This window comes from Mycetomoellerius zeteki, unplaced genomic scaffold (assembly GCF_001594055.1).
Source record: "Mycetomoellerius zeteki isolate Tzet28-1 unplaced genomic scaffold, Tzet1.0 scaffold498, whole genome shotgun sequence".
Lineage (NCBI taxonomy): Eukaryota > Metazoa > Arthropoda > Insecta > Hymenoptera > Formicidae > Mycetomoellerius > Mycetomoellerius zeteki.
The window spans coordinates 152,002-177,311 of NW_017257498.1; the positions used below are offsets into that span (position 1 = coordinate 152,002).

General features: G+C 34.1%; 2 protein-coding genes across 2 annotated transcripts in view; both read left to right on the forward strand.

Moving 5' to 3' along the window:
* The first annotated feature begins 2,859 nt into the window (after positions 1-2,859).
* Positions 2,860-16,758, forward strand: LOC108727478 (somatomedin-B and thrombospondin type-1 domain-containing protein). Its single transcript, XM_018455621.1, has 5 exons — positions 2,860-3,428; positions 10,195-10,395; positions 11,326-11,404; positions 13,439-13,512; positions 16,156-16,758. The coding sequence occupies exons 1-5, from the start codon at positions 3,185-3,187 to the stop codon at positions 16,512-16,514; spliced, it is 957 nt and encodes a 318-aa protein (XP_018311123.1). The 5' UTR covers positions 2,860-3,184; the 3' UTR covers positions 16,515-16,758.
* Positions 16,759-19,319: 2,561 nt separating this feature from the next.
* The window catches only part of LOC108727470 (phenoloxidase 2), a 9,673-nt gene continuing 3,682 nt past the window's right edge, over positions 19,320-25,310 (forward strand). The window contains exons 1-6 of the mRNA XM_018455613.1: positions 19,320-19,580; positions 20,035-20,227; positions 22,318-22,541; positions 23,040-23,242; positions 23,870-24,287; positions 24,606-24,734. Coding sequence (XP_018311115.1) covers positions 19,470-19,580; positions 20,035-20,227; positions 22,318-22,541; positions 23,040-23,242; positions 23,870-24,287; positions 24,606-24,734 — 1,278 coding nt within the window. The 5' untranslated portion in view covers positions 19,320-19,469. The remainder of the gene's footprint in view (positions 19,581-20,034; positions 20,228-22,317; positions 22,542-23,039; positions 23,243-23,869; positions 24,288-24,605; positions 24,735-25,310) is intronic.

Here is a 25,310-nt window from a genome sequence, read left to right on the forward strand (position 1 = left end):
TATATATATATATATATTAAAAGAAAAGAAGATATTTCTCGTTTATTTTATCAATTAAAGCGGCGGTCGTTATTTGAAAGTTGTATATGTATAATGTTGTACGTCGAAAATCTTCGAGCACAAAAGTTCATTAGCATCGCGATGGGTGGTTGAATGAACATCGAAAAGTTTTTATGCATTCATACAAAATTGGAACAACCTCTCTCATCGTAAACCCACGCCACGAGCCGAGCACGTGCCTAAGGTCGGATAATGAGAAACAAGAAACAAGTGGAGAATAAGGAGAGAGGGAAGACGAAGAAGATGAGGAGATTATGCTCTTGGCAATGGAGCGCAATTATAGAACATGCGGCAAACTTTCGCAATATCTGTACCCAACTTTCATTGCTTAATACAGACTGCATTCTAAGGCGTGAGTGGCTTTTTAACCTTAGTCCGCCCGTTACTCTCTTCTTTCGCATATATATTAGCCATTCTGGATGCCGTCTCTCAGAAAGATCTGGAGAGATCCTCATTACCTAAATGCACCTCCTTGTAAGATTCGTGTAACTTTAATCAATGACTCGCTAATTAATAATAAACGAGTTCTTTCTGCTTATTCATTCTATAATCTATAGTTCTCTTCGTTTAGATCTCTTTGTTTTCTATCCATTTCATTCGTATTTCTTTTTTATATAAAAACATTTTTATACAATCTGTATATAATTATAATATGAGCTAATTAATCGTAAAAATATAAACATTATATGTGTTTCCTGTCTGCAGAAAAAATACATTAATCTTTTTCTAAGATATGCATTTGCCTTTGTTTGAAAATAATAATTAACTTTTCATTAATTTTAGACTTCAAATCGATGTATATAAAAATACGAAAATTTGGCACATCAAGATTAAAAAACACAAACACTTTTCGAAAATGGAAGATTAATCTGTGTGTCGTCGGGCGACAATGTTGGTCGTTGGCTATTGGATTACGTCACTACGTCGACTACGATAAAGAGTACACAATCGATCGCTACGTGGCGCATGGTAGCGCACGGCATAAGTTCGCGAACTCGCCGTTAGATTTCGCAGGCGTGACTCAGTTACTCGTGTTTAAAATGCATCCACGATGGGGATAAATTGAGGCTCGTCGCGACTGAAAGCATACTTACCTGGCGCAGAGGTTACCGTGATCATGAAGGCGGTTCCTCCAGGGCGAGGCTCTTCCATTGCACTACGGTTGAGCTGACCCTTGCGAATATCCCTAATGTGGATATCTCGGGCGTACAATTTTTGATAGTCGGGACTGCGTTCGCGCTATCCCGGTGATAAGTAGAATACAAAAAGAATTCTTTCTTTGGATGAGTTTCATCTCACGAATCATGGGCGCACACGCATCATTTTATCTTTCAATATTCCGGTCAACAAGGATAAAATAATACATCGTGAAACCGGTGAAACGGAACGGACTCTAAAAGCAACGTGTGTGTACATATTTCTCTCTTAGCAAATAAACTTTGAGACAAGAGAGCAATCCATTTTGCAGCGGAGATTTTCCTCGATTTATATTATTTATATAGAGAAAGTTGTTCAGTAATATTTTATAAAAATTAAATGTCTCAACTTTTTATTCTTGAATGCTTTTTTTAAGTAATTTTTTAATTTTTTTAAATATATCTTTAAATTTCTTACAGAAGCTTTAGTGAGTTCAGGAGGAAGATTTGTTTTTAGCAAATAGATAATACAATTTAAAATAAAATAAGTAAATGTAAGTTTAAGCGAATAATCAATATTTTCATCTCTTGTATATATGATGTTATCGCGATAAAATGTATTTTAATGCATATCTGTAATTGCAATAGTACAATTAAATATACTTTTAATGCTTTTTCCGCTAATTGAATTTTACCAGAGATGTGTTATAGAATTTTTGAATACGCATTTTTATGTTGTAACACATCCTCTAAATGAATAATAGTGAACATAATGAAATTTATTTTTTTTAATCCTTCAACATTTTTTGTGACAACAATAGTATTTATTTAAATCTCATTATGCAATAATAACAGTACAATACTGTCAGATATTATCGAGGTCGCATATATAAGGTGTCTTTTTGTAATCGATCAAAGATTGTAAATTGATAGCGAAATATTGTTGAACGTTAGAAATAAAGTAAGTTCCGTCAGTAAGACTGATCTCTTACGATGTTAGCGCTAAGAACAAGTCGTTTTTCTATTGAACAAACGCCAGGAGTAAGACATCCAACGGTTCCAGGGGATGTCCCATGTACGTTAGCGTGGTACATGGTACGAATTGTTGCCCTTTAAATTCCATTAAAAGCTGCAGGTACTAAATCGTGGCGTCCCGTGAGAACAGGCGGGGCATGCGCCGATGTGAGGCAGGTGCCGGCTGCTGCGGTTCCCGTGGGAGGTGCGCCGAGAGTACGAAAAGCAAGGACGACGGGTCGGCGAAGGCGCAACATACCGCGCGCCTCGTTACGCTCTTCTCGCGCTCGCGCTCGCGAGGGCTGAAACGCCTGAAACTCGACTCAGTTGGATCGCGACACCCTCCGCCGAAGGGTCGAGCGCGACAGGATCGCTCATTGTGGTGATATGCAAAAAATTCTATCGATGCGTATCGCAGAGTGGCTCTCGTAGACTTTCCTAATTTAATTTTGATTTTTCTAATATCCGCGAGAATAAATAATAATATTATTGTTGAACAAGTTTTAATTGATTGCGGAAACATATAAAAAAAAAGAAATATTAAAGATTTCTAATTGAGAGAGACGATTATAATTATTTTATATTTCTGTTAAGAGACCCAAAAACACAAAACAATTATTTTTATTACATATGCAAATGTAAAGTGCGCTCTCGTAGAGTCGCGCGTTTTAATGGTCGGTAAATGTCGATATTGGGAATATTGAATGAACTGTGGTTTCGAACAATAGCTCCTGTACAACTGAAGAGTTATTCTCTCGGACGGACTAGGAACTGATATCTTGAAACGTGGGACTAGTAGATCGACATGCCGACGATTAATCGCGCGCGCGACGAGTTGCTGTAAAGTAAACGAGTGCGAATCGTCGTTACGGCACGTGCGTGGTGTTTCCACGACTGTCGGCGAAATCAACAATCCAAGGTCGTCGTGGTGGCGGTGAGAGCAAGGTCATCAGGGTCGCGGAATCGCGGGGAGAATGTGGAGGAAGGACGCGACCAGGCTGGCCAGACTGATCGTCGTCGCCACGCTGATTTCCCTGACCGCCGCCGGAAGCTGCAGTTCCGCGAAGCTCTGTTGCCAAGGCAGGGACTCGGGCTGCGTCATTCAGAAAGAATCGCCGAACGCGATTATCGAGAGCCCGCGCGACAAGCCGTGCTACTGCGATCACGCATGTCTCAAACTCGCCGATTGCTGCGACGACTTTAAGGAGACCTGCGGTGGTACGTGCTCGGTGATTTTGCACGGAGGGCTTGGGGTAGCGACGCGTAATATTGAAAAGAAGATGGATGAAGTTGAACGTTTAAATCGTCTAAAAATGAAAAAGATTATTTAATATAGCTCAATTGACTATTTTTTTTTTAAATTGATTAAAAAGTAACTGATTGTTTCTTTATTTCCTTTTTATTCGGCCAGATTTTTAATTTGATTTTTAATTTATTTCAAGTGAAACATTGCATTTTCTTTGCGCAAGGAATAAAACGATTTATAAATATTGTACACGCATATAAATGCAAGCATATAAATTAAAGATAAATTTTTTCTTATTATCATCAATTGCAAGTAAGAAAATTTTATAATAAATATTATTGCTATTTTTAACGTGAGAAACATATAGAGCCGTTTTCACAAGATGTGATTACATAATGATTAAAGGTTTTACCAAGAAATTCATCAATAAAATTCATTCATAAATTTCTCTCTTGGTAATTTAATACTTAAGTAATTATATGTTATAGGTAACTATATGTTGTGAAAACGGACTTAGAGTAATTATAATTAATACTTCTAATTGAAACCAAATAAGTAAATATGCAATTACAAAATAAATATTATAATATAATTATTTGTAATAAAAACAGGTAAAAGGAGGATGTTAAAAAGAGGCCGATTTTTGCCCACAAAAGTGTAAATAAGAAGAATAGCGTTTTTTAAATAGATTTTGTCTTCTGAATACGATAATGTTAATAAAAAGTTTGGGATCGATAGAGAATACCTTGAGCATGAACATGATATATTTAAAACAAATTTCAATATTCTTGCATACTTTTCAAGGTGTTCCCCAAGTGCCACGAACTTTTTAACAACTTTATCATATTCAGGAAGTCAAAATTTACAAAAAACATTATTTCTTTTACTTACATTCTTTTGGACAAAAGTCGGACCTTTTTTAATATATTCTCCAAAAAGATTTTTGCTCAAAAAGATATAAGTAAAAGAAATAGGGGTTTTCGTAGATTTTGACTTCCTGAATATGATAAAATTATTAAAAAGTTCGTGGCATTTGGGGAACACCTTGAAAAGTAAGCAAGAATATTGAAATTTATTTAAATATATTATGTTCACGCTCAATCTTCAAGGTGTTCCCTATCGATCCCGAACTTTATATTAACATTATTGTATTCAGGAGGTTGAAATCTATAAAAAAACGCTATTCCTTTTACTTACACTTTTATGGGCAAAAATCATCTTCTTTTTAACATCCTTTTTTAAATACGAAATAAAAAATGCTGATACATCAATTAATCAAACTTACGAAACATGGAAGAAATAATCAATTCTTGAAAGAAAATCGCGCAGAGCATTGATTTATTAGTATACGACGCGATGTCTGTCTCTACTTATTCGCGCTAAGCACGCGCTTAAATATACATACATACATACTCACTACGTCATGGATTTTGTAGGATTACTGCTGGATCTTAAGAACGTAACCTACTTGCTTTTAAGTAACGTACTTGCTTTAGCGTCTTAAAGCAGGCGAACTGCGGTCACCTGGGATCACTAAGCACACACACACAACTTACTATTAATAAGTTTTTAATATCAGCAATCGCGTCATTGGAAATTAATTTTGTTGAAGAATTTTGTACGCGAAAGCTTTTTGCCCGGGAGCAGGTCCGTCATTTTTCGTTCTTTACGTCGACATATCAACAGCGTGCAATATATAATTCGTTTTTCTCTACGATTTTTAAAACCAATATCCACTTCCAATTTTCGATCAAAGCAACCATACACATGACCGCTCAAAAAGATGCTGATGCTGCATTTTACTAGTATCAACACAATGCTGCGCGTTTCGTGAGAATTTAATCAAATGTTGAGCCATTATCAATTTGACGTAATATATTACATTCAATAGAAATCGACATACTCTTGATAATCAAAATGCTTCAAATAATCACGCCGTGTACAGGAATATCATCATGCACTGATATATCAATATGTAGAGTACCTATTTCAGAATATGACAACAACAGAATACGACAATAAATTTTATTAAGGAAATTAGATTATCGCAGACATTATATATGCATTTAGTAGAATTAATTATAATCTATCAGACGTTAAATTTAAAAATTTATGATAGCCGAATAAAAAAACAAATTCAGGTTATTAGATAATTTATGTAATTAAAAAGATACGTCTGATGTATATACAGGTCCCTCTGCGTGTAGTTTTGCATTTTGAAGAAATAGCCTGCAGGGAACCATTCCACGCACAGATCGGAAGCTGCATGGCTGAGAGATCAGCTGCGACGAAGCATAAAAGTAAAGAATATCTTGGTAAATGTATTTCGAAATTTATGAACTGAATATCCTTGCTTGTATTTTACAGAATTATGGCATAATGCGATGTTAATGATATTACTAAGTTTTTCACTTTTGTAAAAACCTAATCGCCAGTATATCCGTTAATGCAATCTTTGTTCTAAATATAAAGAATACAAAATTTAATTTACAAATTCAATATTTTATAGCATCAATTTAATTGCTGCTATATGATAAAAGCGTCGTTAACAACAGATATTGTCAAGGTTTATACTTTATAATATTGTATATATCAACTAAATTTTTATTATCCCTATTTGCATAATAGATCGTCGAATTATTTTACATTGGTGCACAGTTGTTGGAAATTTTATGGCTCGCCGAACGAGACGCGCCTGTTACGAGCAAAGGGATTAATGTTATTCAATTCACATTTCCGTTCGTTTAACATGGGCCTGTTCTACTGGTTTAATTGCCGGATAATCGACGGGCATGCGATTAAACTGTTCGCTAAACAACGCTAACAACATCAAATAAAATCAGCGTTTATGCATCTATTGTTTGCTGCAAGTCAATTATAAAGCGCGAAATGTCTCAAAATAGACGCGCGAGAGCGTCCGCCGAAGATGGAAGTGACTTTATTGCGTCTGACTGCACTTTCATCCATTTTCGTCGGAATGTTCATCTTTAATGCCCTAATTTCTGCCATTTGCGAAGCTACGAGGAATTCAGTATTCGTCGAAGCTAAAGCTGCGCCGGAACGCGATTATTCACGCTTACCGGCCGAAGAGAAGTGTCGCTCCTTCCTTGAAGCGTGTTACTTGAAGATGCAACGCGCAGTAGTTGCGGCTCTGAAATCGTTTCTCGAGTGACGCAAAGCCGTCCGTCTAGAAGCGGGATAATCCTATTCTTATTGTCGTATGCTTCAAACGAGACAGGAATTTACATATTTTCTAACGGGACCGTGACGGAATCGCGAGAGACGTATTTATTTCAGCCGATTTGCATCCGGCATCCACGCCCAACGAAACGTAAAGATTACACATTGCGTGAAAGAAATATCTGCGCGTCCTGATCTCGACGCGAATTTATAACGTCGGCGTCGTCGGCTTCTTTATCATTTTTAACACGTCAAGACAAGATGGTACTGAATCCATTCTATAAAAGCAGCGTGAAACGTTTTGAACGTAATAACCTCGGAGAGAGGGGGGAGGAAGCTGAGAAACGAAAAATGATCACACTAAACGTTTTACTATAGTTAATGATACTTCGACAGTAACTTTGCGAATTTATCTTCCCAAGTAACTCGCGGAGAAAGTCGAATGCACATAAAATATTCTCGCTATCCTGGCGAGAAGAGCGCATAAGTTTTGGTTACATGACGTACAACATTTGACACCTTATATTGACCGATGATAGTGTATTATTTTCTTCATATTGCTGGACAAATCTCCAACATCGCGTATTCATTCGACTGTTCGCATTCACCGGACTGTCGCGTCGACCGGTGGGCACGCGGAATAATTTAGTTCGAGTGTACAATCGATCGACGACCAGGTCCCGGTAGCGATCGTATTCGACGGGAGCCGCCAACTATAAGCGCCGTGTAACTATAAAAGAAGCAATAAACAAGTAGTTATACTTGTTTACTGTGCCTGTACCGCAGTTCTCGTCACTTGTCGACAGCTTATGCAAAATGCAGTTCGAATTTTAGTCCACATCTGCGGCTGTAGCCGTGACCGGTCCACCTCTGTCCTCCGATAAAATATTTCTCTCATATCTGTAATGTCCGCTCAGCCGCGATCGTATAATAAATCTTTAAATTATTACTGATTTGAAAACGAGGAATGAGAACGTACAAGCGCGAAAATTGAAAATGCTAATGATTATATTAATACATCAATATGTATGTGCACGAGACGTACAAATGTTGCGATTACAATAATTACATTAATAAAGTAACGTGCGTCATTTAATTATACGCTATTTGTGATAAAATACGAATATAAAATTACACAAAGTATTTAATTTAATTTCATCAATCGGGTGATATTTCATTTTCATATTCTCGTTATGCACCATATTGATAAATTTCACTTTGCAGTCATTTCAAAGTGAATCTCTTTCCTCTATATTTCACACATGAGAGAGCAAAGTGTCGTTTATATAAATACTTTTCTCTAATTGCCTTTTCAACTTGCGTAATGATATTCTATTATGGAAAAGAAATATCTTAGAATTCTATGAAATGTGCATTAGAAAAAAGTCTGATTGCATTAATAAGAATTTTGATTGAAAATGGATAAATCAAAATTTTCTGGATAAATTTATTACAATTCTAGTTGAGATAACCAGAATTCTGATTGATATAATCAGAATCTTCTTTTTCGTTCATTTTTAACTAGAAATTTTTCTCAGTATAAAATAAACTGTATTGTTGAACCTGCTGTAGTTCAATAAAAAAAAACAATTATCTTTCGATTAATTGCTCGTCTCTCACTTAATGTAGCCATTAAAAAAAGTCGGCACGCAAACTAATGACTCCTCGATATTTCATTTAAAACAGTACTTAAGGGGGTATTTTACTTTGTTAGGAAAAAAAAAATCGTTTTTTTTTACATTTTTCAATCCTTATAGTCTGTAGACTGTATCTGTAAAATTTTATACAAAAATTCGAAATATTAACAAAACTACAATAGTTATTCTGCGCAGCTGTCAGCGCGCTATTTGAGACACGCGGTCGTCGGTAGGAAAAGACTTTTTTACTGTTGGTAATGCCTCTTTTCTCACACTTGTCGCTATATTCATTTGTGGCGGGAAATTTCTAACAGTTTTTTACCTTCTTTCGGCGCGAGTATAGAGATTAGAGGTGAAAAACGTTATACATAAGTCACATAAACTAAAACAAGATAGTTTGCGAATATGGATCGCCGAAACACATCCACTCCGGCAGAGTTATCATCGATATAGCCACGTATTTAGCTGTTTGCATTTTTAATGAGGGTTTTGACAATATTTTGAAAATGATGATCACAATGGGAATTAAAATTGGACCCGCCGTTCAAAAATTAGCAGCTTCGCGGGAAGAAACTCGAATTGTCCGATCCGAACTCCGGGCGTCTGAGGTGACAAAAAAGTTGAGATTAGTAGTTCGAAAGGAAAGAGCAGCAAAGGAGGCTGTTTATGAGGCGGAGGAAGGTCCACTTTATGGTCCCGGAATTGCTGACTAAACGTAAGTTACAAAATTCTATCGTTATTTGCATAAAAATATCAATGCAAACTTTAAACGCAATTTTCTCGAAACGACTTTTTCGGAATGGCGACCATGATTGAAAGAAAACCATTGCACCAATCAGCTCCAAATTTTAAGGGCTTATAAAATACACATTCATTTATCGTTGGAACTAAAATGACTTTGATAATTTAATTTTTTATATTTTCTTTTGGAGCTCGAAAATATTAAAAAAAATGTAAAAATCAAATTTTTCTTTAAATAAGTGTCATTTATTTATTTATTGAGCGAAATTAATTATTTTAGTTCCAACGATCATCCCAAGTGTCCTGATTAAAATGAAGTCTTATTTTTTTATTTCAGTTCACTGGAAGACCTAGAATCATGGTTGCCGACGAACTCCGTATACAATGCAGAGGGAAAATGTATTTGTAATATGTCGAATATTATTCATATTTTTTAATTAAAAAAAATAAAAATTTGATCTTTGAACTTCAATAAATAAAACCCTTTTTAAAAAATTCAAAAATATTCGCTCACTTTTTCAAAAAAAATTCTTAAAAATCGCTTAAAAAATGCGCTACAAAGTAAAATACCCTCTTAATTAACGCCGTTGGCGTAGTTCCACTTTTTAAATGTCGCGATACTTGTTCTTGATGCATTTCGCGCGAAATGGAGTAGCAGCACGTTAAGTGAATTTCCATCATTCGCATTCTATCGCGCTCCTTAATGGAGAGAAGCATCAGTGATTGCCGATGCGCGTTTATTGCATTTTTACTCAACTCAAATTGTCCCTTCAGTTTTCTGGCGATACAGCGGAGTAATAAAATGCATGGTGAAATGCATTTTGGAAGGACATTCGTAAATCGCTATTTCTGTGAGCTGCTTTTATGAGCGTCGTAAAATATCGGGAAAATAACATGCTCGATCTTTTCTATGCACATATACATATCTCGTATGCTATAACTTTAAAATTTTATTCTAAAAATTTATATCTTCCAATTAAAAAATATTATAACAACGTTGTTAATATTAAGATAAGAATGGAAGCTGAAGAACTTAAATGATAAGAAACCGAAAATGTTCCGTTATCGATTTATCAATCGTATTTTACCAGCGCAGCACTTTCGGGACAATTTTATCGTTTGTCTGCGAGAAACGACCAGATGGCCAGATCTTAACGTCGCGTTCATTCCCTCCTTACAGTCGTCGACTGCGTGGTGAGCGAATGGAGTCCGTGGACTCTTTGCGATAACGAATGCGGAAGTGGCACTCAAAGGCGCAGCCGGGTGATCGAGATTGAGGAAAAGAATGGCGGAAAGCACTGTCCGCACTTGGACCAGGAGAGGACGTGCCGCAGCTTCCAAAAATGTCACGCTGGAATTCGCTCGCAGCCACATGCTAAAAGTGAGCATTGATCGATTTCAAGGAAATACGTTGCATTCTATTTTCGGAATATTTCCAAACAGCAAAAATTAACTTTTAACTTAAGAGTATCTGTTCTTTTTTTACGTAAACAATCACCAGTTTTTACACCCCAATTAAAATCACTTGTTAGTGATACACAACATTGTATATACTCTGTTGATTATTCTCCAATTATTTTTATTTTATTAATATTTAAGAACATTATGGATATGAACTTAATTATAATTTTATATAAAAAATAAGTAAAAAGCATAGAAATATTAAATGTAGTAAACATTAAATGTAACAACTTATATTATAACAATATATTTAAAAAATAATGATGATTTTAATCAATACGATGCTTTTGTATTGTTGGTTTTCAATGAAATTTCGTATTTAAATGTTCGTAAAAAATAATTGTTAAAAGAGAAAGAAAATATGTTAGATAATATCCGTAAAAAGCAAAATTTTACAATTCACATTTTTTCACCGCTGGGATATAAAAACACTCCAAATGATTATTCCCAGGTTAATTAGACTCGTTGAATTTGTACAATGTAATTAGTCGGATGAGGTCGTACTGAGGTTTTTTATTCTTATTTCGTAAACAAATACAATCAACCTAAAATAATCGGACAATAATTTTTTTTCAATAATTATTATTGCTATAATAATCGCGTGATTAATTGAAGATTAAATTACATTGGAGAAAATTGAGGTATAAAAAGGAATATTAATTTTTTCTATATTCTTCCTTGAATTTCTAGTTTCTGTAAAAACTATAATGGTCTGACATTTTTCAAGCGTTTCCCGTTCTAAAGAATGAAAAGACCCGGATTATCTTCGATTGTATCTAGCGCGATGCGAAATTCTTGACGTCTGTCTACCGTTGTTCGATCCTAGACGATTTCCTTTTATTTGCCATAGGTGTGACGCTTCTTGAGATTTTTCCGGGCGACGGCAACAGTACGGATGTAAGGATCAAGGATAAGATCATCGATAAAAGGTAGGTCAAGCCTCCGTGCTTCGGGTTCGTGCGAAATGCGATTTGCCACACATGTTCCCAATTCGTGCTGCAGAAACAATGTCTTTCCCGTTTTCTCTGATTGCCAGCGCGAAAGTAGATAAAACGACAGATTTGTAGAAAAATTAAAGCGCGTAAAATTGTTTATTACTATATAAATCAAGTTCATTATTGATTGCTTCTATTTTTATATTAATATTAGGTTTTTTGTGTAAAAGATAAGATTCTGAAACTTTTTGACTTTTCAATAATTATGTTCTTTATATTAATAAAATATTTAGTTTTTAAAATTATTTTTTCATTTGTAGTAAAATAATCACTAAAATAGTCGGACATTATTATTTATTCGTTTGGTTCTTTTAATGACTAAAAAACGTTAGTAGGGTAGAGCGGGGCTATTTAAGCATAGGGGCAAGTTGGTCAAATGCAAATATCTAAATAACCAAAATATATATAGATACGTCTATGCTTGCGTAATGTAGCACAAAGACAGAGATTATTGTACCTTAATACAATAATCTGTGTCCGGCTATCAACAGCCAAATACGTACGCTTTTTCGTTTTTGTATATCAAAAGTAAAATTATTAGGTGAGTATTCTTTTTGGTCTACATGGTAATTAGAGCGATTGATAATAATCAAATGTGTTTTTTAGATATAAGTTATTATATCGTATTTTTTAACTTTAATGTTTAAGTTGCTATTTTATTTACGCTTTTTCAGTTATAAAAAAGTATTTCAGTCGACACCGATATGGGGCTTGTTGGGCCAGTACCTCATACGTAACTAATCTTATAATAACTCAGCTGTTTAAATGAAATCTGTCTTTATCAATGCTTTTTATTCTATGTCAACGATTAAACATATACTTTACGTTTAATTATTATTATAAAGAGTAAAGATTTTAGTTTTTCTAATTTTGTTAATTAAAGCATTTAAAAAGAAAGAATATTACAAATTATTATATTTAAGATGCAAATAATAAAAATTTGATTAATATACACATAATCCTTTCATGTTTTTAATGATATATAACCTCATTAAACGATTACCTTCATGGCTCATGCTTCGAGGATGCTTAATATCATGCCCCATAGATGGGGCATATTGGTCCACTTTGCATTCTTGTAATTAACGTAATTTTTTTCTTATTTACGAGATATATTAAGGATTTAATTATTGAGCCAGATGAATATGCAACATTTTAAAGCATTCACCATTAATCTATCATAATTGTGTGGAGATTTATAATAATTTAAAGAAAAAGTGTCATAACTAGCCCCGCTCTACCCTACTTTTAGAATTATATTTCTTTCGTATTTTGAACATTATTGAAACTTATCGTTTATTGCGTGTAGGAGTTTCAAAAGTCCTTCGACTTAATTAAATGATGACTAGATAAGTACTCGATTAGATAAATGACACTATGCGATAGAATTCTATATGGTTTGTTGCAGAATACGATGTCGTTAATGCTTTTAATGTATGTAATGCATTATCCCTTTTTCTATGCACCAACGAACGATATAATTAATAATTTTCAATCGCATTTCGTATGCATTATTAATAGTGCGAAGCGTTCGTGCGTAATAAGTTGATTGCCCTTAATTTTCAAAGTTCGTTATCCTATCGCGCGATCAAGCATTATGATTCAATTCCATTAAAAGCCTTCTCTGTTTGACGAGGAATACCTCCCTCGGGATACATTTTTAATCCCGCGCCGTTCTGTAACCAAGACAGAATCGCCGATGTGTCAAGTATCTAATTTGACACGTGCTCCGACCTGTTACAAAACACGTAGCAAACATCGCATCGCAGTATCGAGATTCCCCTGTGACGTTATGTCGAGCGGGTAAAGCAAACTATACAAGCCGCCAACGAGCAATGGAGCCCTTTGGGTTCCGTCATATAGTGTGTGTGGTGCGGTGGCTAACGAGAAAATATACCAGGGAACATACACGTTTTGTTCTGGGCTTTGCGATATTTAATATAAAAACCGATATTACACACGTTTCAGAGGCAGCTGCATTCCTTTCACCATAACGTGGAGTTCACGGGGTTGTGGCAAGTTTTTGGAATTGCTCTCGCAAGGTTCGTATATAAGTATCTAATAATAATAGCCGAGCCTAATCTTAATTGGAAATAGGAGTTCTATTTAATAGGACGCTATTTTTATTATTGAGGTCGAAGATCCAAATACAAATGCAGAATGAATATCGGATATCGCGACCTTCCTCTTCCTCTTGGTTCTAGATTTTTAAAATAGTTAAAATTAGTTCCTTTCTTTGAAGATTAAGACTGCTATTTATAGTCCGTTCTTAGATAATATTTTAAGATATCAATACAGCTCTTTCTCTTTCTCTTTTTCTTTCTCTCTGTGTGAGATTAATTTTTTTTACATCTCAAGACTATACTTAAGATAGTTTCAAATATAAGTACTGCCTATGAATACTAGACTAAATCAGAATTTATCATTCGACAGATACTTTCAATTCTTTATAAGTTCTCATGTTTTTTTTATAAACTCATAAAACAAACCATTTATATTTAACTAAGTAAATTTAAGTAAAATATCGTTATTTGAACTTAAATTGTCACGCGCGTCTTTATCATTTTTAATATTTTAAAACTTTTCATAATTTGCTTTTTAAAATGTTAGAGTAAATCAGAAACTTTTAGCTACATTTTCATGTTAAGAATGAATAAGATGCTTAGTAAAACATTACGGAGCTTATAAAAACAGAGTATATATTGCAACGAAGAGGAAAAACAACGGCGGATGCTTCGCATACCGGCCATTCTTTTTCGCGGTTAAGTCCTTGCCCCGCGCGTTCAAGCTTTTTGTAACCATAATGCTTCGAAGAGACAATAGACTTGTCTTCTTGCGAAAAACGTTTCGCATCTCCGCGGCGGTATGTAAAACTCGGGATTACGCTTCGAGCGAAAAATTATCGCTCCGCGAAAGTCTTCTCTCTTAGCCGTCTGACATGATAAAAGCAAGATTCCTTAGCCCGCGTGCCCGGCGAGTTTCAAAAAACTTAGAATATTAATTTTAACTCTTTGATATTCTCATTTATATCGCGTGAAATACAAAACTCGAGAAATCGTGCATTTTTGCGCTAATAAATATGTAGGTTATTAAAAAAAATATTCGACTCTTTTTAGAAAAATTGTTTAAAATCTTTACACGCGCGACCAAGATATAACTTCAAACAATTCGAAATGATAAAAAGGGCAAAGAGCCAATGCTGGTTGTTAATTGCTAATGTTTACTAATTCTTACAAATCAAAGTACATAATTAAATAAACGTTTTATTGTACCACTAGGACATTTTCAATGTTAGTCAAATATATAATACATAATATTCGATTCTACCTTACAATACATTTATAAAAATTAAATAATTAAAACAATAACCGTCATGTAAAAATTCTGTGGTGAAACAATTATTATTTCTTTCTTCTAATTCAATAATTTCGGACGCAATCAGTAGATATTATTTCCTTTATTGCCTTTATTTAAAAATACGTATGTCGAATTCAGTCGGATAGCCAATTGCAATAGCATGATGGGAAGTCTCAAATGTCATATAAACCTTCAAAAGTAACTTCAAATTTACTGGAACGTATACAATAATTGTGTTTTACGGAATAGGATATATTATTACAATTATTTCCACAACTGTTGAATATTTTTCTTATGTAATTTAGGCTCGATTGCACCAGCATTACTTTGATTTTAAGCGAGGCTTAAAACTTTCTCTGTCTATGTTTCTTTTTCAGCTTTAAAACGAGACAGAGGAAGTTTTAAGTCTCGCTTAAAGTTAAAGTAACATTGATGCAATCGGGCCTTAATGACATAAAAGATGACGATAAATTCTGTTAATCTTATGATTGTAATTATTTGTAAATTGATTTTCTCATATCTGTCAAAGGAAGCTTAAGGAATGAGATCCTTTACTTAAAACCGTGTAATAAGATGGTGTCTTTAATGGAATCTAAATTCCTCAAATTTTGAATACGAAATTCGCATAATGATAAATCGCTAACGTGGAAATGAAGCGACGCGATCTAGTCTCAATTAACGTGCCATCACGGTTGCGCGACGTAACGTCATGTAAATTAGAGCGTAGCTCCCGCGACATTACTCTACGACGGCTGTTATCACGAAGGAATCGACCGGATGTAGTGGATGCAGTGGTGGAGATAACGGTTGTTTCCTACCGGCGACGTATCTAAAGTAGATAAGCCACGAAACGCGGAAACCTGCGGATGAAAGAAAGTTATTTTGATGATGACTTACTTATTATCTCTATGTCGCTGTTAAATTAGCTATCTTGTATTCCTCATCTTTTATAGGTATGCCTTTTCATTTAATTCCATTTTGCCTTTCTTATTATCATTATTATAATTAATATAAAAGAAATCAAACTAATTGTTTTTTTCCATATATGTTTATGTTATATACGTTTTTAGAAAAGATTAATTATATTAAGAAAAATATTTAATTACCGAATAACATATAATTACAAAATTTTTAATTTTGAAACATTTTTAGAATTATACTATAGAATTATATTATATATAGATGTTGGAAAGGAATTAAAATATAGAAACTAAGAATATTCATTAGAGTTCGAATAAATAAAAATAATTCGCAACGTCAAGTATATAATTGAAATTACATGCTGTTGATTGAAAAACAAAAACGGTGAGCGATTAAAATCACCACAGGTTTGTCCATTTGCGTGGAGCGTCCTGATAACGAGAGTTTGGACAAATACGTGGGCGTGAACAAGTGGAAGCTATCGACTAATATTGCTGATAGCAGCAATCGGTACAGTCAATCGACCAGTTCGATCTGCCATGGAAGATGGTACGGCGATTCAAAGCTGGTAGATTGTCACGATTGGCGATGCGTCCGAAAATCGACCCCGTACACCACGCAATGGCTCCGACGCCGACGTCGCAGAGGAACAAATAGTAACACCGTCGTCAGCAATACGGATAGAGTCATGAGAAGGCGAAGAAGAGGTAGACGACGGAAGAGGAACAGAAGAAGAAGACGCGACGTCACTGTCGCGAAACGGTGAACGTTCTTCGGAAATCTATGTTCTCCGACAGCTTGTGAGTGTTATCGGTGTTAGAATCCCCTTCTCCTATCTATCATTATGCAGGATATATCGTAAGATGTTGAAGATACCCCAAGATGAGATTCTTTGAGAAACTCGATTTTAATTTGACTAAGCAGTTGATTTTTTCGTAACAAAAATATTGAGGCCTCAATTTGAAATTATAATTAATTGAAGGCCGACACCACTTCGCAAATTAAGCTTTAAAGCTACAGTAGCTAAGCAAACGAAAGCTTACTTCTTATTTAAGTTCGAGTACTTTAATAGGATTTTAATTTGAGACTATTTCATTACTAAAGCATTTAATTTTAAGAATTAGGAAGATGGTGTCCAATTAAATTTTCGCTGAAGAAAATTTAGCTTCGAATTAGTCAAAGAATCCATTCTTAAAATGTACGTAGACTTTATGTATTACAATGTATCCTGTATATTTAATTCAATACTATTACTACAGCGGTTTCGTTATCATTTATATTTAATTTCCTTTTACATCGTTTACATTAATTGCTATTCTTATTTATTTTGTTACCTTTTTCGAAACTTTTTCTATATTAAGTTTTCTAGGAGGGTTGAAGTTACGGAACGTGAAATAAAATCTATTCTATTTTTTTGTTCTTTTTTTCCCTTCTACTTTGCTAGACACAGCAATTGTACGGACCTTTGCCTAGATTATCCCGATAATTATCATATCGATTTTATCATTAGTGCAAGCTTGCGAAACGTCCATCGGGAGAAGATTGAATATCTTATTCCCTTTGGAGGGAATCTCTCTCGCAAAATAATCGATATCAGCGTTAATATATATATATATATATATATATACAGTATGCGCCAAAAAAATGCGACTCTCACAACTAACACTTCATTTGTCGGTTTAGTTAAATAAAGTGAGTGAACGGGGGCAAATTTGATTATATAATAATATTGTACATATATTTTGTCCTTCTACCAAATATTTATTCGATATGATTTCCTTTAATTGCAATCACTGCGTTACTGTGTCCCACTCAGCAAACTTAATAGTGATTAAAAAAGTGTCGCATTTTTTCTGGCGCATAGTGTACATATACATATATATATATATAAAATTATGATTTATGCTGAGACTGTGAATTTAATAAATTTGTTGTATGTGAGGTTTGGGAGATAAGAATGCCACGGGAACGAGTGTGGATAATATACATGGTTGCGTTAATTTATTATTTTCCTCTCTATCTTTTCCTTCTCTTTCGATTTTATTCAATCTAATATTGTATTGTACGCGTTTGTCGGATAGATGTAAAATATATATATTCGTAGCGAGCAGATAAAAAGGATTTTATCATTATTATAATCATAAATAATTGTATTTTATTAATAACGTGATTATCATAATATCTTCCATAAGATAGAAAATTTATAAGATCAAAGATTTACTGCCTCGTACATAGTTTTCTTTAATTATTTTGTGTTCCACCTATTATAAATATAAAATATTTATATTATATTAAATATATACAGAGTGCCTCAAAACTGTCACTCATTTATATCTCGTCGAAATACTCCGGCATTAGAGAAGATTTTTTTCAATTTAAATTCCAGTATTCATATATAGTTTCGTAATGATGTTCATTCTCTTTGCGATGCCCTGTATGCTTTGAAAATAATTTTTGATGTCCCTAAGGATACATATTATCAAACCAATTATACATATCGTTTGATATAATAAAATTTCCGTACAATTTCATTTTAGTTTTTAGTATCTATTTGCGACTCTAAGTGCGGCTCTAATGAGATATCATTATTTCTCTTCATGAGAAACATATCGGCGTGACGAGAGAGTAGAGTCTCTCGAACTGAAATGAACAAAAATGTAAAAGCACAGTCAATAAAGAGCACTTGCACACATCTGAATTATGAATTGAATTCAAAACGAAATTCTTCCTTCCTATGACTCCTTCTTATGATTCGAACGATAAATATTTATTTCACGAACAATATTTACTTAATATTTTCATTCTTAATATTAAATATAGATATAGAGAATAAGGGGGATATTAATCGATATTTATATTATTATTGTGCGAATGTAGTATATAGAGACCGTCAGATCGATAGAGGGAAGTGATTCGATTAACGCTAGAGATTCATTCATTATGTATACAAATAAAATTATGCTACATTGAACAGTTGCATATCATTAAATGTCATAATCGCTCGTACGTCAGATTATTCGCATTGTATCATACATAAGTAATTATGTTTAATGATAACATGTAAATAATTAGTCTGCTGCGATTGATATCATATTTCAATACACATGTTATGTTACATTGACACATATTACGGATCCGGAATGCATTTAAATATATATTTTATATCTTATATGTGCAATATAATAACATATAATATATATAAAGCACAATTATTATTATTATTATACATAATATATAAATATTGTAAATATTGTTATATATATATCAGAAAAATTAAATGCGATTAACGTCGATAAAATAACGGTGACCTATTTGTGGTTTCGCGCGATCGTTACTGATTAATTGCTATCGATTTCCTTCGAAAACAGGAAAACCTGTAAACACAGGATCCGGTTTAAGCGCGGTGTTTTCGTTGCTTATCCTTCCTACTTGCATATGAACTGTCCTATATTTCGTGAACGGATCCTGTGGTCGCTTGAAGACGACCATCGTTTATCGACAAACCGCCATATCCTCCGTGATTCTCCTATAAATACCTGTAAAGAAGTACTCGGCAACGTAAAGACTTATACGTTGTCTCAGAAGCAACGTCGTGATCCTTACTTTTATTTCCGTTATAATTTCTCTTACTTATAGTAGTTTCGATTTCGATTTCTGAAGCGTATGATCGCGTGATTGTCAATTTTGTTCAAGTTAGTGCGCGCACTTGTTGATCGTCAAAATGGGAAGCAAGAAATCGGATATTCTATATCTGTTCGATCGACCGGCGGAGCCGGTGTACGTACCCAAGGGAGAGAACAAAGTCGCTTTTGATGTACCAGCTAACTACTTGGTAAGCTTGATCGTTGACGGTCTTATTGCGTATCAATATTGAATTCCACATCAGTTTGATGTTGTTCTGTAGTTCACAGAACTAGAAATTTCTTGGTCGTATCTAAGATTAAGTCTTAGATCGTAATGCACGATGCTCGAGGAATGTAAGATTTCTAGTTTCACGAAATAAAATGTAAGATTTTTCTAGTTTCACGAAATAGTTTTACGAAATAAAAGACTCGAAATAAAAAACTTTTTCTCAAGTCCTATACATATATACTCAATTCTTATTTCTCGAACATAAGAATTCTTAAAATAATTTGCAATACAAAATTTGTTTATTTACATTGCGCAATAGTATAAAAATAAATAGAGCGCTTTCAACGCAAAATAAAAAATATTTCTTCATTAATGTTATTGAATCGATCATATACAAACTTTTATATATAAACTTTTTTTAAACACATTTACAGCCTGAGTCTCGGCAACAGATGGCTCCTGCCATTGTGAATCGTTTCGCCGATGATACCTCGTCAAAGGTTCCAGTGAAGCAAATCAGTCTGCCTGACTTGAGTGTCCCTCTTCAACTTGGACGTCGAGAACCTTTCTCTCTTTTCATTCCTAAGCATCGAAAATTAGCCGCGCGACTTATCGACATCTTCTTGGGTTTGTTTACGACTTTATTTATATTACGTTCTATTTATTTTACTTATCAAATTATATATAAATTTCACTTTTGTTTGCGAGTCAATTTAAAAATAGATATATGTAGTCGTCAAGTATTAAATTTTTCTGTCTAAGATTGTGTTTCAAGATGGACAAGTAATCAGCGCGCAGTTTGTTTGAGTTGAAAAATTATAAAAATTCACATAAAAATATTATTAGACACCAAAAACCTGTCTTAACCGAATTATATGGCCATTTTCTTTTGCATTAAATTTTTCTTTCGTAAAAAAATGTTAATTACATTAATGAAATGCATTACATATAGGGGAGAATAGTCTAAATCGGACCTATTTGCAGTTTTTGCTCTCTATAAGGCGTAAATAAAGTCCGATCGTAAAACCGACGAAGGTGCCGTTGGAAAGATCATTTAATTCCCTTTATTTTTGCTTTAGACCATTTTGACGTATCTCTCACCTGTGTTGAATTATAATGGAAAATGTAAAAACGCTGTTTCCGGTCCGATTTGGAACTATTGGTTCCAAATCGGACTATCCCCTCGTTCAAATCGAACACACCTATTTTTATGGACTTTTAAATAGAATTAAAAAATATTTTAATGTATTTTTGTTAGTATTGAATAAAAACGAGCGATTTGATAGTTAAAGATAAAAACTTTATTCAGAAAAAGAAAATTACTGACAGTTTATATTATTAGAATTGAAATCAATAAAAATCAATTAATCTGAGTCTGATGATTCATGATATTTTACTGATTTAATTCTTTGGACCAGATCTGGTCGGCCGATCACCAATACTACAACCAGGCCTATAAGTTATCTACTGTACCTACTGTCCGATTTGGACACGGTTCTTTTCAACTTTGGAACAAATTTTACATTAAACCGCAAAAGTAATACAAAATTGATATTTTTTAATTCTACACTCTTTAATTATCTTAAATCAATTACCTTTCAAATTTTTAACACCTTTTAAATAATGATTTACAAGGATTTTCTTTTTTAAAAAAATTTCGCACGATGCACTATGGTTTAAGAACTCAAAATTTTGGCCAAAAGGTCATTTTTTCGGATTTTTTAATAGGATCTTTTACGTACAGAATTTGAAAGGTAACATGTCAGTAATCAAAGAACTCATATCGGTTTTTTTATAATTGACTTCTTACACTCACTATAATTATAAATATAAAATGTGAATTTATATAATTATAAATATAACTCGCTTGTTGCAGGTATTTATTATACTATTTTATAAAAAATTAGTAATCAAAACTTATGCAAGCACACAGAGAAATTAAAGAACACACAACGTTAGTGTAAATTTACGTTGCGTAATAATAAAATAATAATTAATACAGCCTACAAAAAATCTCTTGATTTTGCTCACATGACATCTTGTAAAATGTTTCTTTGTGATCAATTTTATTCAAGATCTAGCTTCCAGAGGCTGCCGGATAAATAGTCATTACTTATTCTTTTTAGGCATGCATCATTTTGCAAATATGAAAAGTTATTCGAAATCTGGCTAGAGGAAGGCAATAATGATTACATTGTAAATCAGTATATTATGAATACATATGTATAAATATATTAAATTATTCATTGAAGTTTATTATTACAAAATTTAGTTGGATAATTCATTTTTAAAAACACATACGGTGTGAAAGTGCCTTAATTTTCAAAATATTAAAAATGTCATGAGAAATATTTTTATTATTAGAATATATGATCATTTATAAATTTTGGTGAGAATACTAAAAAATATTAGGTTTTGGCCAAAATCTCGAACTCTTAAATCATAATGCGATGGCTGAAAATACATATTTGCGTCTATTTTATGAATGTTATGACAGAGAACTGTCAAACTGCTGTCACATGTTCGGTGTCTTATAAGGACTTTACATTATAAATAGAGAGAGAGTACGCAAACTGTATTCATTTAAATTAAAAAGATCCTATTTGGAATACGGTCCGATTTAGACCACTCTCCCCTTGTTACAAGTTACAATGTTATGCTTATGCAAACTTGATTTAAGCACAAACTCGTTGATTATTTATTAATACGTGTTATAGGTATGCGAACGTATGACGACTTTCTTTCGGTATCGGTTTACTGTCGCGATCGCGTTAATCCCGAGATGTTCATCTACGCACTGTCGGTGGCGATTCTGAATCGTCCAGATACCAAGGATTTACCAATACCACCGCTATCAGAAATTTTCCCGGACAAGTACATAGATAGCGGGATATTTGCCAGGGCGAGGGAGGAAGCCAACGTTGTACCAGCTGGCTCCAGGGTACTTGTTCTCTAACGCATTAATTACCAACAGGCTCGTTACTCAATTGTACTGTTTAATTAGCTGGCTTATTCTTTGAATGAAAGGCAAATGACAACATAAATTAAGTAAACGTGGAAAGCTTTTTCGTTTTAAAGACAATTTTCACCTTTAAGTTTCGGAAAATATAAGACGAGACAATGAAACGAATGATTGTATTCTTTAATAGTTTAGTAATTCACATACAATCCATTGTAGTACAAAACTAATGGAATGTATTTAGCTGCTTGACCGCAATTTTCCAAAATTTTCATAATTTAGATCACATTATTGAATTTGTACAATATCCCAACAACTTTTAGCATTCTCGTTAATCGCCTCTTAACTGAAAAGTTATAGTGTATAAATTGTTATAATACGATAATGGAAGATATAATAGGTCGATCTAACAGGTGCCGCTTTATATTAATTTTCAACGCAAAAGTCGTTTTATTGTCTCGTTATCCTTACAATTCAAAGGTGCCTATTGAAATTCCGCGGGATTATACTGCGTCGGATCTTGACGAGGAACATCGCGTAGCTTACTGGAGGGAAGATATTGGGATTAATCTTCATCACTGGCACTGGCATCTGGTCTATCCATTTGAGACCGACATCAGGATTGTTAACAAGGATCGGCGTGGCGAGCTATTCTACTATATGCACCACCAGATCCAAACCAGGTAAGTGCGCCAGCGAGCGCACGTAAGTCGATAAGATTGGATACTCTATTCTGCCGTGCCTAGATCATGCGGGTGTTATAGGCGACCGAGATCACATTTTGATCTCGATCGTTATTATCACGCAAGAACTCGTTTCAATTCTGCATAGTATTCGAGCAATGTTTGCTAACGAGCTCGGAAATGCATTTGCGCGTAGAATAACGGAGCAAAATTATTCAGCGATGAATTTCGGAAATAAATGTAAATTTAAATGCCTGTTGAAAGCACTTATGAAAGTACACTAGGAAAATGAGAGCGATGCGAATTAAGAGATATTACGAGAAGCTATTTTTAAACTTACATGAGATGTTTCTGTAATTTGTAATTTGCAATAATAGCGTTTTAACTATTGTTATACCAATTAATAAAATTATTATTATTATTCTCACTATATTAATCATGTAAAAGTTATACATTTACCAACAAGTGTCTATTTTCTGTAACGTCTTTCCTTATACTGTCTAGTATACGAGTCTACGTCATTTATGTCGAAATACCGAACATCTGAATCGCCTGGGGTATTATCGATGGGAATTTCCACGGTCTCTGTGTTATTATTTGGATTCCTCTTGATTCCGCTTTTCGCAGATATAATGCCGAGCGTCTGAGCAACCGATTGGGTCGAGTGAAGCGTTTCCACAATTGGCGCGAACCGATCCCGGAGGGTTACTTTCCTAAGTTGGATTCGTTGGTGGCCAGTCGCACTTGGCCCGCCCGCCCCGCCGGCGCTATTCTTAAAGATATCAACCGGCCTGTGGATCAATTGAACTTCGACCTTCAAGACCTAGAAAGATGGCGTGATCGCATATATGAAGCCATTCACACCGGCGCTTACATCAGCCCCCGCGGCGAGAGAGTGCCTTTGACCGAGTTCGGTGGCATAGACGTGCTTGGTAACATCATGGAGGCGAGCATCCTTTCGCCCAATCAAAATGTATACGGAGACCTTCACAATCTCGGTCACGTTGCCATCTCTTACTGCCATGATCCCGATCATCGCTACTTGGTAATAGGATACGCAATTGCTGGTATTAGTTGCAAAAAAATAAAATAAAAATTGCGAAAATTTTTACTAAAACTTGATTTTATAATGTTAATAATTTATAATTTTTTACATTAAATAACCCTTACTTTAATCAAGCGCGTTAAAGCAATCGTTATTTTCTTCTTCATTTTTTAACATAAAGTGATTTCGATCGAGAAAAAAATGCGTAATTTTTGAGCACGCCTCTATTTTTCACTTAAAAAGAAATTTCATGCGAATAATCATGCTACATTGATATGATAAACGGAACATTTTCTTTTTTCATGTTCCGGCCCGCAGGAAACTTTCAGTATCATGGGAGAACCGGCCACCGCTATGAGAGATCCCATCTTCTACAGATTCCATGCTTTCACTGACGATGTATTCCTAGAGCACAAGAATACACTTCCCGAGTACGACCTACAGCAGGTGGGTGTACACAGCTGTCTCGCTTACGCGATGTATCATCGGTTCACTCTGGTATATAATGCCGCTAAGTACGCGTACCATGTGGTCCAGAATTACACGCAGCTACTTGACGATAAAAACATCCGTTAAACCGTTTAACTCGACGAGACTGCTGGACATGTTGGAATTTATCAATTTTTTTGCCCATATGCCATGCAATCTCGTTAAATACTAACTCGACAAATGAGGCTTTAATTTTCTTCCATATTCGCGAATAACACACAGAGTATCATCGAGCTTTTTCATCGCAATCTCTTCGAGGAAATCTTTAAAATTCGACATTTTATAAATACAAATTTAATCGACGTAATTGTCATATTTTAATCAAATCTCACTAACAATCTTGTAGATTTCAACATTGGATTTAAACAGTTTGGTAATTAAATGGCCGTTTAAATGTCGGAATAAAATTCTTGAAATTTGAGAATCAATTTCACCACTTCTTTACATTCTTAAATTTTTTTTCGTTCTAAATTATTCTCATTTTTAAAGCGTCTTTTAATTAAGCTCCGGTTTAAATTAAAAAAAAAATTTTTT